The 15,618-nt window shown below is 33.3% G+C and overlaps 1 protein-coding gene across 2 annotated transcripts in view; it reads left to right on the top strand.

Annotated features, from left to right (window-relative positions):
• The window catches only part of LOC140063238 (uncharacterized), a 40,082-nt gene that overhangs the window by 9,114 nt on the left and 15,350 nt on the right, over positions 1 to 15,618 (top strand). For both annotated transcript variants that reach the window (XM_072109746.1, XM_072109747.1), the window contains exons 10-39: positions 325 to 495; positions 767 to 1,009; positions 1,392 to 1,581; positions 1,849 to 2,060; positions 2,544 to 2,693; positions 3,012 to 3,170; positions 3,659 to 3,734; positions 3,946 to 4,057; positions 4,677 to 4,905; positions 5,252 to 5,390; positions 5,914 to 6,026; positions 6,369 to 6,420; positions 6,779 to 6,871; positions 7,193 to 7,608; positions 7,907 to 7,981; positions 8,306 to 8,465; positions 8,753 to 8,979; positions 9,484 to 9,708; positions 10,106 to 10,236; positions 10,864 to 11,029; positions 11,536 to 11,641; positions 11,770 to 11,916; positions 12,225 to 12,284; positions 12,589 to 12,672; positions 12,893 to 12,934; positions 13,594 to 13,686; positions 14,025 to 14,198; positions 14,586 to 14,759; positions 14,940 to 15,074; positions 15,391 to 15,441. In XM_072109746.1, coding sequence (XP_071965847.1) covers positions 325 to 495; positions 767 to 1,009; positions 1,392 to 1,581; positions 1,849 to 2,060; positions 2,544 to 2,693; positions 3,012 to 3,170; positions 3,659 to 3,734; positions 3,946 to 4,057; positions 4,677 to 4,905; positions 5,252 to 5,390; positions 5,914 to 6,026; positions 6,369 to 6,420; positions 6,779 to 6,871; positions 7,193 to 7,608; positions 7,907 to 7,981; positions 8,306 to 8,465; positions 8,753 to 8,979; positions 9,484 to 9,708; positions 10,106 to 10,236; positions 10,864 to 11,029; positions 11,536 to 11,641; positions 11,770 to 11,916; positions 12,225 to 12,284; positions 12,589 to 12,672; positions 12,893 to 12,934; positions 13,594 to 13,686; positions 14,025 to 14,198; positions 14,586 to 14,759; positions 14,940 to 15,074; positions 15,391 to 15,441 — 4,405 coding nt within the window. The remainder of the gene's footprint in view (positions 1 to 324; positions 496 to 766; positions 1,010 to 1,391; positions 1,582 to 1,848; positions 2,061 to 2,543; positions 2,694 to 3,011; positions 3,171 to 3,658; positions 3,735 to 3,945; positions 4,058 to 4,676; positions 4,906 to 5,251; positions 5,391 to 5,913; positions 6,027 to 6,368; positions 6,421 to 6,778; positions 6,872 to 7,192; positions 7,609 to 7,906; positions 7,982 to 8,305; positions 8,466 to 8,752; positions 8,980 to 9,483; positions 9,709 to 10,105; positions 10,237 to 10,863; positions 11,030 to 11,535; positions 11,642 to 11,769; positions 11,917 to 12,224; positions 12,285 to 12,588; positions 12,673 to 12,892; positions 12,935 to 13,593; positions 13,687 to 14,024; positions 14,199 to 14,585; positions 14,760 to 14,939; positions 15,075 to 15,390; positions 15,442 to 15,618) is intronic.

Consider the following 15,618-nt stretch of genomic DNA (forward strand, 5'->3'; position numbering starts at 1 on the left):
CATGGTCATGTCACAAGGTCGTAGTCGATTTTTACTTGTCGACAGATATGTGAACATTTAGATTAAGTCGACATGGTTGCCGTGAAAATCTAAAAGTCCCTACTGATTCTCTAAAGACCGAAAGATGACAGGAACGATTTCATTTCAATCACATGCTTCATTGCTTAGCGGTTTGAGATTGACTGCAAAATTAGACCTGTATTTACTGTTTTGTTAAATATTTTGTTAGAGCAAGAAATGCTGTTTTATCAACAGATCATTGTGTTAACATTTGGTCTTGGTAAGAATGTTGTAATTGTACTCAATTTACCATTTCTTCTATAGATTTTTGTGACAAGGCCTGATGGTGAAATTTCTCCAAACACTGAGGTTTTGGTGACTGCTCGTGCCGACTCTCAGAACATCTTTAATGAAAATATGACATCGGACAGCAATGGATTAATTGAATTCAGTCTGTCAGACATCTCCATTAGAACTTCAACTATAAACATTTATGTAAGCCTAATTTATTATTTTGAATTACTAGCCAAACTTGATCAAATGACAAACTTACTAAAACTCTGTCTACACTATCAAATTGTATGCGACAAATAAATTTGATGTGCCCATATATGGACACGATGATGTCATATAACTGCCATATTTATAGCACTACCTTTTTTGGTCAAACTAGTTTGATAGTGTAGACATGGCTTAAGAAACACCAATGTTCTTTTGAACATTATAAAATGCCTAATAAATGCAATTGTAAATGTGTTGTTTTCAGGCACAAATTCTTGGCTACAGCCCAGAAGAAGCCTGCTATGGTTGGTCTAATTGTGACTATACTGTTACGGATCCAAAGACAAGTCTCTATGCTATAGCTTCATTTTCTCCAAGTGGTAGTTTTGTGCAGTTACAGCCAATACTGAAATCCATAAATGCAGGAGATAGCCAAGAACTAACAATTAGGTATACCTGGGACGAGGCAAAGGACGGCAATCCAGAGGATGTTCATTTTCGATTCTTAGTAAGTTTTAGTTGTCTGTATTATAATTAGCCAAATCCGTTGTACTCCATCTCCTAACCACCATTCATGCTAAGATACTAAACTATCCACTATGTTGATATCCTTCTTCCAAAGAGTAGCATTAAAATTGATAAATCCAAAGGCAAATTACTGAAAAACTAACAGTGCTGTGGGTATCAGTGGCTAGATAGCAATAGAGATACAACATAAAATAAGCACAAATACATACTGTATGTATCTTGTATGGCAGCTTAAATGCACACTTATCAAACTTAGCAGAGAACCATAATTTGGTCAATTTGACATTACTTAAGACAAATAATTGGCGATGGTTTTATTATATAAATCATGGATCGAAAAATGCCTTTTTAATACTTCACAGTTTATGTCCCGAGGAAACATTCTTGGAACGGAACTCACTGAGGTTTTGGAAAGTGCTTCCCTTCCGACAGTTGATAGCCAACCAGCTCCACCAGATGAGACACAAGAGGCGGTTGAAGAAATTGAAGCTGAACTTCAGGATGAAGATTTCGAAGTAGTCTTAGAGGTTGAGGAAATTGATGAGCCTTTTGGTAATTTAATTTTTTTTTATCATTATTTTTAAATTCTCTAAACAAAACCATGTTTAATTCTGAATTTCTCATTTATTATCAGTCCATATAGTAATTCTCTCAATTTTTGCAAACAGCTTTATTATATTTATTCTGAAGAAAGCCATTTTGTAATTCATTATTTTATCTTTTGATTAATAGAAATATCGTAAACCAGACCTTTTGTTTAATTCAGGACAAAAATATCAGTTGATTCGTAAACTTTCAGTAATTTTTTTTTCTCGTCAGATTCCAACTATTCTTCAAGCTATCCATTTTACCCTGCAATCCCAACTATCCCGATTGCTGAACCAGGCAAGATGTTTGTAGTTCGCAAACAATTTGAAGTGACACAGGAGATGGCGCCAATCACACGTATTCTGATCTACTACATCCGATTGGACGGCGAGGTCGTAGCAGACAGTATTGAGGTCAATGTGGATAATCAATTTGAGAATAAGGTACTTTTTTCAATCTTTTCAATTATTTAAAATATAATATTAAGTTAAGCAGTGGTTTTGTAATCAATGGTTGTGGGTTATGCATGTCACTTTGGTGACTGGTTCACTGGCATGACAAAAAAAGTGGGATGTGACCAAATATGGTAGTGATATGCTTAAATATGGTAGTGGTATGCTTAAATATGGTAGTGATGTGACATCATCATGTCCATATGGGCACATCACATTTTTTGTCACAAAGTTGGATAGTGTAGACAAGGCTTCAGATGATAAAGACATCAGGAAAGTCACTAAAGCATGCAGAATATGCAGTTGGCTTTTTTTTTTTTATTGGATATGAGATTATTATTATATTATATAATAACATTTATTTTGTTTACATTTACTTATCTAATTCATGTAGATATTTATATCAAATGTAAGCATTTAATATATAGAATTTATATATTTTGTAAAATAATACATTTTTAAATTTCGATTCAGGTTGATATCAGTTTTACTGAAGGCCAGAAGAAACCGGGAGAAGCAACAAAGTTAAAGATTGTATCAGCGGCTGACTCGCTGTGCGCTATCGGAGTTGTTGATAAAAGTGTCCATTTATTGCGTTCAAATAACCAATTGACTCCACAGAAGGTAAATATTTTTAATTAATAAAGTTTTAATTTGAATTAGGAGTTTACTACAAAAGTAATTTTTTGGATCAAACACACTCCCATAATAAGGCAGCTAGTAATCAGCACAAAGTTGTGTCTTGATCTAACTGGTACCCATTTTATACACCTGGGTGGAAACAGGCAAATGTAAGTAAAGTGTCTTGCCTAAGGATACAAGCAATGCGGCGACAGTTGGATTCGAAACCACGATCTCACGAACAGTAATCCAACGTCCAACACACTGCATCACATGCAAAACAGGATCACCGTTAACATTTTTGTTTTGTATTCATAACAGGTATTTTCTACATTGGATGACTACCAGTTGTCATCTGATGGTGGCTACATCGAGCGAAGCAAACACTGTCCTGAGCGTCCTTTCTGGTACAGAAAGAAGCGTTCTATAGTTCAGTATCCATCGTATCAAACGTTTGAAGATTCATCTACGGCCTTTGAGGTGCGTTACAAATAGCAAGAGGTTAAAAACAGACGAGGCAAAGATGCTTCAAATATCATTATTAATATAAAATATGACGATCTGTGCTGAGGAATTAGGTTGGGTTGTGAAAATTGATAATATCGTCTGCCTCATGCTGGCTACAGCCCTGAATAGTGTATTTACAAAATTCATAACATACAAATATACTTAAGGAATATTAAAAGGTTACAGAGTTAAATGTTGATAATAACGTCTATTTGATGACTGAGGAAAATTAAGCTCTGTCTACACTATCAAACTAGTTTGACAAAAAAAGTGTGATGTGTCCAAATATGGTATTGATATGCTTAAATATGGTAGTGATATGACATCATTGTGTCCATATATGGGCACAACATTGATAGTGTAGACAGCTTTTTACATAGAAGTTGATAGAGATTATGACTACTGTTTACCACTATCTGTTATTCCATAAAAGTTACACACATTTTTTATTTAAATACTAGAACATGGGTTTGGTTTTCATGACAAACATTGATGTGGAAACACGACCATGCCCAAGACATTATCCCGTTCCTATTGGTAAGTTATGTTTTGTTATGTCAATTATGGCAATTTTGAGTTGAAGCGGTGCGCTTATGTCAAAATCTAACCAAGTACAACTGGACACACCAGATAGCAACGTGATTCAAAGTTTTCAGTTGTGTTTTAAATTTCTTTCAGTTACGGAAAAAAACTCTTTAAAAAAAAGCTAAATTTGATTCGTACTGATATATAAGATTTGTTTTTTTAGCCTACTCAATAGCTAATGTAGAACCTGATATAAGAGTGGATACAATTCCTGGTGCTGCTTCTGTGAGAACGTACTTCCCTGAAACGTGGCTTTGGAATTTACAAAGAGTAAGGTAAGTACAGGCACATTCATCCACTCATGATGTTTGTGTACGTCGTGAGGTAGTTTCCCGATTAATCGTACGATCAAAACGGTACTGGGTATGATCAACTAGCGTTCATGTTCCCACTTAATCATTCATTCATAGAAGTACTGATGAAGATATCAAACTGTGGTGACAATCAAATGGACCCGAGACCTGGCTGTCTTCAACTTTTAGATAATTGAAAGTTTTGAAAAATTGTGTTAGGGTAGAAATGTATGTAGACAGCCTTCATACATGCTCAGCCGGCCATGACTGCTCTCTAAGTTCAATACCTTGATTTATCAGGACATCTAAAGGCCAACTCAGACAGTGTCGTACGACAAGGCCCGACGAAAAAAATTAAACCTGCTTAAAGTTCTCCCGACGACCTAAAAACGGCCAACCCTATTTCAAGATTCGTCTTGTCAGGATTCAATTCAAAGAGCACAGACGAGCCTCATCGTACGACGCTGTCTGAGTTGGTCTTAAGCAAACCCAGTCCTATTTTTTGTCATCAATTTTAATGGGGCAAACTTGAGTGGGTTATGATTCTTAAGCTAATTGTTTTATATATTTTGCAAAATAATGTTTTGGTCTCATTTAAAAGTGGAAGTGGAGAATTAGAGATGAACGTTACAGTGCCGGATACAATCACAGAATGGGTAGGGAGTGGATTCTGTACATCGGTTACTAAAGGCGTTGGAGTTTCGACCACAACAAAACTGACAGCATTCCAACCATTTTTCGTGTCGTACACATTGCCTTACTCGGTGGTTCGTGGAGAGAAAGTAGCTGTCAAGACGACCATCTTTAATTACCTTGATTCCTGTTTAGCGGTAATTGTCAATTTATAATCATTAAATTTATGTTTACTTTTTTAAAGCCCTGTCTAAACAATCAAACTAGTTTGACAGAAAAAGTGTGATGGACCCAAATATGGTAGTGATATGCCCAAATATGGTAGTGATACGACATCATGTCCCTATATGATCATATCACATTTTTTTTTCACATAAAATTTAATAGTGTAGACAGAGCTTAATGTATGGGTATTATATATACCCAAACTTAATATAAGCTCTTTAGAAGTCAAATATATAAAATCAATCAGTTTCCATTGTTAGCCCAACACTATATGCTTTAAAAAACTTCATTTCTAACATGTATATTTCCATTCATCAGATTAAATTGAAATTTAAAAAGACTGAAGATTTTGAGCTGTTATCAAAATCAACCGAGTTTGTTTGCGTATGTGGAGGTCAGTCAACTACCATCGAGTTCAGCATCGTGCCTAGGACTCTAGGAAAAATTCCTCTCACAAGTAAGTTTATCCATTTTTAAAAGTAAAGTACTAAAGTGGTATGAATCTCTGTCTACACTATCAAACTAGTTTGACAAAAAGTGTGATGTGCCGAAATATGGTAGTTATATGCCCACATATGGTAGTGATATGACATCATCATGTCCATATTTGGGCACATCACATTTTTTTGTCCCAGTATGTTTGATAGTGTAGACAGAGCTTAAAAATAACCGGGAGCTTCAATTTGCGACAAGTTTAGTAGACCTAGGAACTGAGTGATAAAAGACACCTCAATGTCCTCATATGAGCACAACATGACATACTGTAACTATCAAGGTTGTTACAAATCAAAACCTCTCTAATAGTTAAATAATGTCTATTCAATTGTAAAATTGTGTTAAATATATATTATTTCTGAATACATTGTTGCAGAGAAAAATAAATGATTAATGAAATAACAAAAAATAGGATGAGAAATTTTGAAAACGATAAGAATTGGAAAGTAATATATATATATATATATATTTTTTTATATCAATAGTGTATGCTGACACGGTTAGTAGTAACTCTGGAAATACCATTTGTCCGTCTGACAAAGTCATGAGTGATCTCCTTTCTGTAGGTGATGCCATAAGAAAGGAACTTTTAGTAGAGGTAACTATAATATATTTTTACATTTTAGAAACACGTTTTGCAATTATCAAACTCAAGTTTGTTTTAATTTTATTATGCTGTCGAAAGTTCGGCAACATTATTCATGACATCACCTTTAACACTTCTGTGTCAATCAAGGACTTATGAAAGTTGGAAAGCTCTCAAAAAAATCGGTAAACTACTTAAATATATATTTTTGGATTTAAAATTTGTATTAATTTTTTTTCATTTTCATTTTGTTATCAATGTGGTATGAACTAGCCATTAATAGCTAATTTAATTAAGTTAATTAAGTTTATATGAGCGGAACTTGTAGTGTCAATTATTTTGTTCTTTTCAAAGGCTGAGGGTATCAAGAAGGAGATTGCATTCACCCAACTACTAAATGTTGATGGTAAGTAAATAGTTTCTATAATTAAAGTATTGTTCCCCAAAAACATGAAAAATGAAGATTAATAAAATAAGACTTTAAATAGGTCATTTTGCAGTTTTAATAAACTTATTCACATCTCTAGATAAAAAAATCAAAATTAAATATAACCAAAAAACATTGTCTGACAATTGTCTGACAATTTAGGTATATTTTGCTTTAAATTACATTTTTTTCAGTTTCGGTCAAAGTGAATAACTATTATGTGACATTAAAATGGCATATTCAACAAAAAAATTGTAAATTGAAGATTTTTTATGGGTACAATATATCTTTTAAATCTGTATTTTAGTTAATTTCAAATCTAAATTTGTTTCTACAGAAACAATGGGAGATTCTTTCAGTACAACGCTACAAGCAAGTCTACCTGAGAATTTCATTGAGGGATCAGAATCAGGCTACATAACATTGATTGGTACGTACCCATTGTGTATCTTCTGAAAAATATAATTAAACGTTTTAAAGTGTTTCACAAAAGTGGAAAACCATTTATAAAATTATTTTAAAGAGCAACTTGAATTGATACCGATATTTAAATCTGTGTAGTGTTTTTTTTTCTTGAACCTTTTCTACACTATCAAACTTTATGTAACAAAAAAAAATGTAATGTGCCCATTTATGGACATGATGATGTCATATTGCTACCATATTTGGCCACATCAAACTAGTTTTATAGTGTAAATAGAGCTTTAGGATAGGATTGAATGACCAATGTCTTTGTTTATACACATTGCAGGTGATATGATGGGAAAGACTCTCAACAACCTAGACAACCTTCTTCAAATGCCAACTGGTTGTGGTGAACAAAATATGCTTGGCTTTGTCCCTAACATCTACGTGCTGCAGTACCTCACCAAGACCGATCAAGTTGATCCAAACGTTGAGCAAAAAGCTTTAGCCTACATGAAAATCGGCTATCAACGCGAGCTGAATTACAGACGAAATGACAACTCCTACAGCGCATTTGGTAATAGCGATGCTCAAGGAAGCACTTGGCTGACTGCGTTTGTTGTGAAGTCGTTTGCGCAGGCCAGCAAATATATCTTTATCGATGAGAATGATTTGCACGTCAGTATTGACTGGTTAAAAAGTATGCAGATGGAATCTGGCTGTTTTAGATCTGTTGGTAAAGTTTTACATTCCAGCATGCAGGTTGGTATTTGTTTTCTTTTAAAGCTCTGTCTCCACTATCAAACTTTATGTGACAAAAACATGTGATATGCCCATATATGGACATTATGATGGCATATCACTATCATATGTGGGCATATCAATACCATATTTGGGATTTGAGATTTAATAAAATTCATCTTAACTAATGACAATATTGATGATGACACATTTTTAGTATTCAGATTTCTATCAGTGTTCTTTATCAGTACATAGTTATTTTCCAAAATAGATTTTTTAATAATTTGAGTTAAATAATTGTCTTTTATATTTTGCATAGGGTGGTGTTGATAATGCTCAGACATTGACTGCATACATAATGATTGCAATGATGGAATCAGGAATTCCTAAAGAGGTATGTATTAACATTTTATCAATATTCATTTGTTTTCATTTTTATTGCTTAAAGATAAATTTCATTTTTTTTTCATAAATGTTTCTTATTTTCAACCACCAAAAAAATTGGCCGTGCAATTTAAATAGGTAAATATGTCTACCAATCCGTAGATAAATTGAACCTTTAATATTTGCCATGTTGGACACTGTTATCCCCAGTTTTCAATAAAGAATAATAAATAAAAATAATAATCTCTTCCACTAAACAAAAATCATGCGGCTGATTTCGTTGCATATATTGCTGACTGAACCCAGTTTAATTATCTTCCATATTGCCTTACAGGACACTATCATACAGAATGCTATTGGATGTGTAAGTTCTGATATTGAAAGTCTACAAGATCCGTACAACGTGGCATTGATGGCGTACGCCCTCACACTAGCGGACGCACCCAAGAAAGACACTATCATTCAACTACTCAATTCATTGGCTATTGATGAAGGTATTGTAGGTTTGCTCTTAAGCTCTGTCCACACTATCAAACTATCAAAAAAAGTGTGATGTGCCCAAATATGGTAGTGATATGCTTAAATATGGTAATGATATGACATCATTATGTCCATATATGGTCACATCACATTTTTTGTCACATAAAGTTGGATAGTGTAAATAGAGATTATAATCAGCATTTGATTGTAAACCGTACTTGGAGTTGGAGCTAAATAACAAAGCAAAGTGTATTCAGTGTTAAATAATCCACAATTCCAAATATCTTTTACCCATATTTAGGTGGTGTGAAGCACTGGGAAGCTATTGCTGAGGAGGATACATCACACTACTACTACATTTCAGGAGATCAGGTAGCCAAGTCACGTGACGTAGAAGCAACAGCATATGGTCTTCTAGCTCTACTATCGTCCACTGACGTCCGAAATGACCAAATTACTCTAGGCCTGCCAGTTGTCCAGTGGATTACCAGGCAGACCAACCCACAAGGAGGATACATCTCTACACAGGTACATAAATAGGCTTTCACAAAACAAGATCTTCTGTTACAGAAACTCACAAAGCTGTAGAATTTGCTAGTCCACATGTCGTTTTACTATTAAACTAAACAACTAACATTGCAACACACTATATAGCATCATAAAAAAATTAATAAATAAAAAAAAAATGTAAAAAAAAACCAAAAAAAATATATAGTTCTATTTAAATAAATCCATCCACTAAGGAATATATAGGTTAGCTAACCCATTGTATTTTGGGCTATATTCAGGTTGGAAATTATTATCAAATTATTATTTTTGATTCATTAATTCATCACACAATAGGAAATTGCATTGCTTAATACAAATTAGGTTAAAATGTCAAAAAATATGAAATACTTCAACCCTGTAAGAGTACGATTGTGCAATATCTTTATTTTAATTGTTGTTGACAAACTAATTAATATTCATATTTTTAATACAACATCCAAATATTTGTTAATAACTAATAATTAATGAATTCTCTTTATCTAGGACACTGTAATGGCCCTTCAAGCCATCGCCTCGTTTGCTGGTGTCAGTTACAGTAGATTTTCTGATCTCTACCTGGATGTTCAAGTACAAGGCGTACGCCGACCAACAAGGTTCTTTGTCACCTCTGATAATCGTCTTGTCATCCAAAAGTTAGACTTTCCACTCTTGAATCCAGACACTGCAATATCTCTCACCGCTGGAGGAGTTGGTAGTGCTTTAGTTCAGGTTAGTGGATGTATTTAGTAAAGAATCCACTGTTTCGACATCTGTACAACTTATGTGGAGGGCGCTATCATTTACCGGGATGAAGCGCTAACATATATTACCCTGCCCTTATTGTACATAAGAAATTAACAAAGCTAAACCTCTGTCTACACTATCAAACTAGTTTGACAAAAAAAGTGTGATGTTCCCAAATATAGTAATGATTGAGTATGCCTAAATATAGTAGTGATATGACATCATCATGTCCATATATGGGCACATCACATTTTCTTGTCACATAAAGTTTGATAGTGTAGACAGGGCATTAGGATAAAAGCACAGCTTTGAACCCCATACCTCTCGCATACTAGTCTAATTCCTTCCCATTATGCCATATCATTCTCTACTGTACTTGTAGATGGTTGTGAAATACAATGTACCAACTGCATTTGTGCGTCCATCTTTTGACGTCTCGGTAGATGTTGACCAAGAAGAAGAACAAGAAGTCCATAGAGGATGTGGTACACAGGTCATGGATATCTGCACAACGTATGTCTACACACTAATATCACAATTCTAGGATAGTTCCGATTGCCAATACAGGGTCACTGCCTATATACTTATTTCATAGCAAAACTGGAGTTTACACATACTGTGGTGTCATCATCAGCGTTTTGTATGGTGTGCACTCCATAGTCTGGAAAACTCCGGAGTTTGTTAGTTGATATGAAAGGGCTTAGAAAGTATGGGTTTCCCATCCTGTAATTGGTTAGTTGTGTATTTCATGTCAAATTATGTAAAATTAAAAATTATGTCATGACAAAATTCAAATGTAGAGCTTCTGTAGCAGTTTTCCCACAAACATTACATTTAATATAGATGCAACATTTCAGTAGCACACCCACCATTCTTGGCTATGATTTTATCTATTCCCTGATTACCACAACCCTTTCACATGTATGCAAAACAAAATAATGTAATGTAAGCTCTGTCTACTAGTTTGACAAAAAATGTGTCCAAGTTTGGTAGGGATATACCCACATGGTAGTGATATTGCATCATCATGTCCATTTATTGGCACATCACATTTTTTGTCACATAAAGTTTGATAGTGTAGAGAGAGCTTTATTCAATGCCTTATCAATTATTTTCTTCCAACAATTGTCATTATTCTAGGTACAATGGCACAGCCTCAGCTACCAATATGGCTGTTGTAGAAATCCACATGTCTTCTGGGTACTATCCAGATAAAACATCTCTAAAATCTCTGGTCAAGTTCAATCCATATGGAATTAAGCGATATGATATTGACGGCAAAGTTGTATCTATCTATTTTGACCAGGTAAATAGTCTGCGGTTGTCACATATTGCTTTGTATTTCTTTTTTATTGTATTTATAAGTTTCATATGGACAGTTTGTTTGAAAAAAAGTTGAATTGTTGAATTATATTCAAACCTGTATTTCGTAGGATATATATATAAATGCAAAGGCAAATAACTGAAAAAATGACAATGCTGTGGGTATCAGTGGCTGGATCTCAATAGAGATACAAAAAAAAAGCGAAAAGCTAAATCAAAACGATAAAGTAAAACAGCCAGAAAAGTTAGCAGAGCTTTCAGGCAACACTAGCCCTTCATCAGTACAAGTGATGGAATATATATATATATATACTTGATAAACTTTACTAAGTTGTTTTGTTGTTAAGAGATGTTAGTGGCTATACCAGGAATTTTGATTTTTTATGAAGATACTGATTTCTGACACAGATCTTGATACTATAGAGGTGTTATGTGTATAGAATGTCATGTATAAATGTAAAAATAGTATATAATATTCTCTTTTTACAGTTTTCTAAAGATGTTGAAGTTTGTTTTAAGATTACAATTGAGCAACATGAACTAGTGGAGGATCTCAAACCAGGAAATGTTTTTGTGTATGATTACTATGATACAGGTTATTTCACTCGCATTATTTTATATTTACATAAATACAAATTTTTAAAAAATTAACAAAATTGAACAAACCCCTCTATACTAATATTTGACCCCTGATTTAAATATATTTTTGTGTTTTAATGATAGTACAACAAGGTCGTGAATTCTTTGAAATTGATTGTGATGAGGAGATTATAGAAACTAAAGTATTAGATTTAGAAATTGGAAAACTTATAAAATTTCCTGTTGAACAACCAGTAGAAGAGATACCTTTTGGACAAATACCCATTGATGGTAAGTCATCAAAATTGAAAACAACAAGTTTCTTTAAGGAAACTTTATGTGACGAAAAATGTGATGTGCCCATATATGGACATGATGATGTCATATCATTACCATATTTGGGCATATCACTACCATATTTGGGCACATCACACTTATTCTGTACAGTAGATAATATGCATTTTCTTATAAACACAGTTTACCTATCTGTGCCTAGACTATCAGTTGCTGTACTGCTGATAAAAAAAAGTGTAGGCCTACCACAAAAAAAGTGTTATTTATGTATTAAACTATTTTACTTTGCTTATTTTGGAATATAGCATTCCTAAACGAATGTCCAGATGGCAAGACATTTGCAGATGGTGTTAAGAAATGTGTCGGTAGGTAAACTAAAGTTTTTAATTATTTATTTTGTAGATTTACGCAACATTGAAATCACCACATAGACTTTGAGCATAGCAAGTCTTTTAGCTCTGTCTACACTATCAAACTAGTTTGACAAAAAATGTGTGAAGTGCCTATTATGGTAGTAATATGCTAAATATGGTAGTGATATGGCATCATCATGTCCATATATGAGCCCATCACATTTTTTTGTCACATACAGTTTGATAGTAGACAGACATAATGTGATTTTCTCTTCCAGTGCAGTTAATAAGTTAATTGTATGTTTTTCTTTTTTAGATATTAATGAATGTGAACAACCTGATATATGTCCTAAGAAAAAGGTCTGCATCAATACAAATGGCAGCTACAAATGTAAAAAAGGTAACTACATACTTGACACTTACAGTAATACAATATGTTTTTATTTTTATAGCTATATTTTCATCCTCTAATTGGTTTATACACTGTTGTATGTGAAAGAATAAAAATAAAATTATTAAATTTATAATGAAATGTAACTGTTGTTTGTTTAAATTAGATTCTGTTTACTGCTATTTGCAATACACAATAGATGAATAAATGTTTTTATATTTGTTCCTAGCTTGTCAGCCTGGTTTCAAAAGAGAAGGAAAACGTTGTGTTGGTGAGTAAACACTTAATAACTGTGCTGTGACTGAAGGCAGAATGGTAGTAGACTTGGTACAGGGTAGTCACTATAACTAAACCACCCTTGAAAATGTATTTTCATAAATGTTTATATATAGTTACCTCCGCCAAGGTAGTCGATCGCGTGTGTCTGTCTGTTCTCAAAAAGTTGTTGCCAGACCTTACCAAATTGAAACCACAGATAGATATATATATTTTAGATCCGATCTGGTAATGAGCAGTCTTAACATAATGTTAGGTTCATAGTTAAAATTTTAAATATAAAATATTATTAAGAATAAAAAATAATAATAATAAAATGTTACAAAAATAATCCAGATGATGAAAAAAAAAAGATCCTAAGTAGGAATTGAACCAGTCCAACTGTGTAAGGCTGATCATAACTGATGCTGGTGGTTGTTGGTTGCAATTTGAATGTTATTATACCCGAATAAAAAAATAAACAAATAAATACTGATATTACTTTTACGCTCTGTCTACACTATCAAACTAGTTTGCCAAAAAAGGTGTGACGTGCCAAAATATGGTAGTGATATGACATTATCATGTCCATATGTATAGGAACATTTTTTGGTCACATAAAGTTTGATAGTGTAAACAGAGCTTTAAACGTGTTTAACAAAATGTTTGTTTTAGATATTAATGAATGTGAGGTAAACCCAAACACATGTCCAGAAGGGTTCATTTGTAAGAACATCAAAGGAGACAGGCTGTGTGAACAGGCACCAGGTATGTCCAATAGTAACTTTAGTATTATTATTCAGGTATGACCAGATGCTTCACTTACTATCTTATATTATATATATACTTTATCAACAACATAATATCACCCTCTATAAGTAGATCCTTTTATATCAGAGTTTTTGATTTGTGCCAACTAACGACACACCAAGTGACTCACCAAACTGGTTTCGAGGGTGTCGAAAATCAAAAGCTCCCTGTTCACAGATTCTAGTGCTTTTATTCAGCATTTCAAGAGATGATACTTCTTTCTTCCATGAAATTATTTGGACTATTGCACTCATACACATTTATTGTATATTATTAACTAGGTAATTTCCTTACAGAGATTTGTAATTTGGACAAAGAAGCAGGGCATTGCCGTGCAAAATTTCTTCGCTATTATTGGAACAAAAACACCAAACAATGTGAACAGTTTACTTATGGAGGTTGTGACGGAAATAAAAACAACTTCAAAACCATTGAAAGATGTGAAGATAAATGCAGACCAGAGCCACCAGGTCTATATACATAATATACTTGCACTGATAAAGGGCTAGTGTTGCCCGAAAGCTATGCTAATATTTCTGGCTGTTTTACTTTATCGTTTTTATTTAGCTTTTTGCTTATTTTATTTTGCATCTCCATTGAGATCCAGCCATTGATACCCACAACATTGTCATTTTCAGTAATTTTCCTTTGAATTTATAATATAAACAATCTACATGATAAGAAACATAATGTAAATTAGAAAATGTCCATGCATTGAAAGAATACACGAGTTCCAGCCAGCATGCTTACTTTTACTTGTTTCTTAAACAGCTGTACTAAACGCTAAAGTAACAGCTTAAATAGGATGGGTGGTTGGCCAATGCTTTACTTAAACTTATCTTTCTCACAATTTGTAGCCAATTGTCTGTTAGAAGTAGAAACTGGTTTGTGTCTAGCCGCATTCAACATGTTCTATTACGATTCAGCCACAAAGCAATGCAAAAGCTTTACATATGGTGGATGTGGAGGTAACGGCAATAGATTTAACACATACAAGGATTGCCAAGATTCTTGTTTTGCAAGGAAAAAAGGTAAAACAAATCTTAATTGAACTTTTGAGAAATGAAATCATATATTAATATAAAATTTGTATGTTAAATACTAAAAATATGTGTTCTTAAAAAAAACTTTACATATATAACTGCATTCCGTTTACCAGTAATTTAGTACACAGACTGACAAGTACATAACTCACACTTTTAAACTTTCAGACAATACAGAAAAGCCCGGAACTTGTCCAGTTAGTGAAGTAGGCATCTGTGTCGAGCACTGCTCCGTGGATTCAGATTGTGAAGGGGTTGCAAAGTGTTGTAGCAATGGATGTGGACATCTTTGTACAAATCCAGGTACTAACACATCTCTTAAGCTCTGTCTACACTATCAAACTTTATGGACAAAAAAATGTGATGTGCCCATATATGGACATGATGATGTCATATCCCCACCATATTTGGACATATCACTACCATATTTGGACATATCACTACCATATTTGGACATATCACTACCATATTTGGACATATCACTACCATATTTGGACATATCACTACCATATTTGGCACATCACTATACAATAATACAATAATAAGTATTTATGTTGTTTATTTTATATTATATAAATTATATTTTTTGATCGAAAACTTTATATTGATTATTGATTAGTAGCCGTTACTTGTGAAGATGGATTTGAACATGTTGCTGGGGTTTGTGTTGGTAAGTTCATGTAATTTATATATTGTGTTTGTTTTACTCAAAAGAAAAATATCCCATCCATGTTAAGTTACTGTTCATTAAAAACTGATTATGTTGTTCGTAATTAAACCTAAAAAATGAATAGTATATTGTTTTTGATTTTGTTTTTTTTCATATTTGTTATATTTTAATATATTT

This window comes from Antedon mediterranea, chromosome 11 (assembly GCF_964355755.1).
Source record: "Antedon mediterranea chromosome 11, ecAntMedi1.1, whole genome shotgun sequence".
Taxonomy (NCBI): domain Eukaryota; kingdom Metazoa; phylum Echinodermata; class Crinoidea; order Comatulida; family Antedonidae; genus Antedon; species Antedon mediterranea.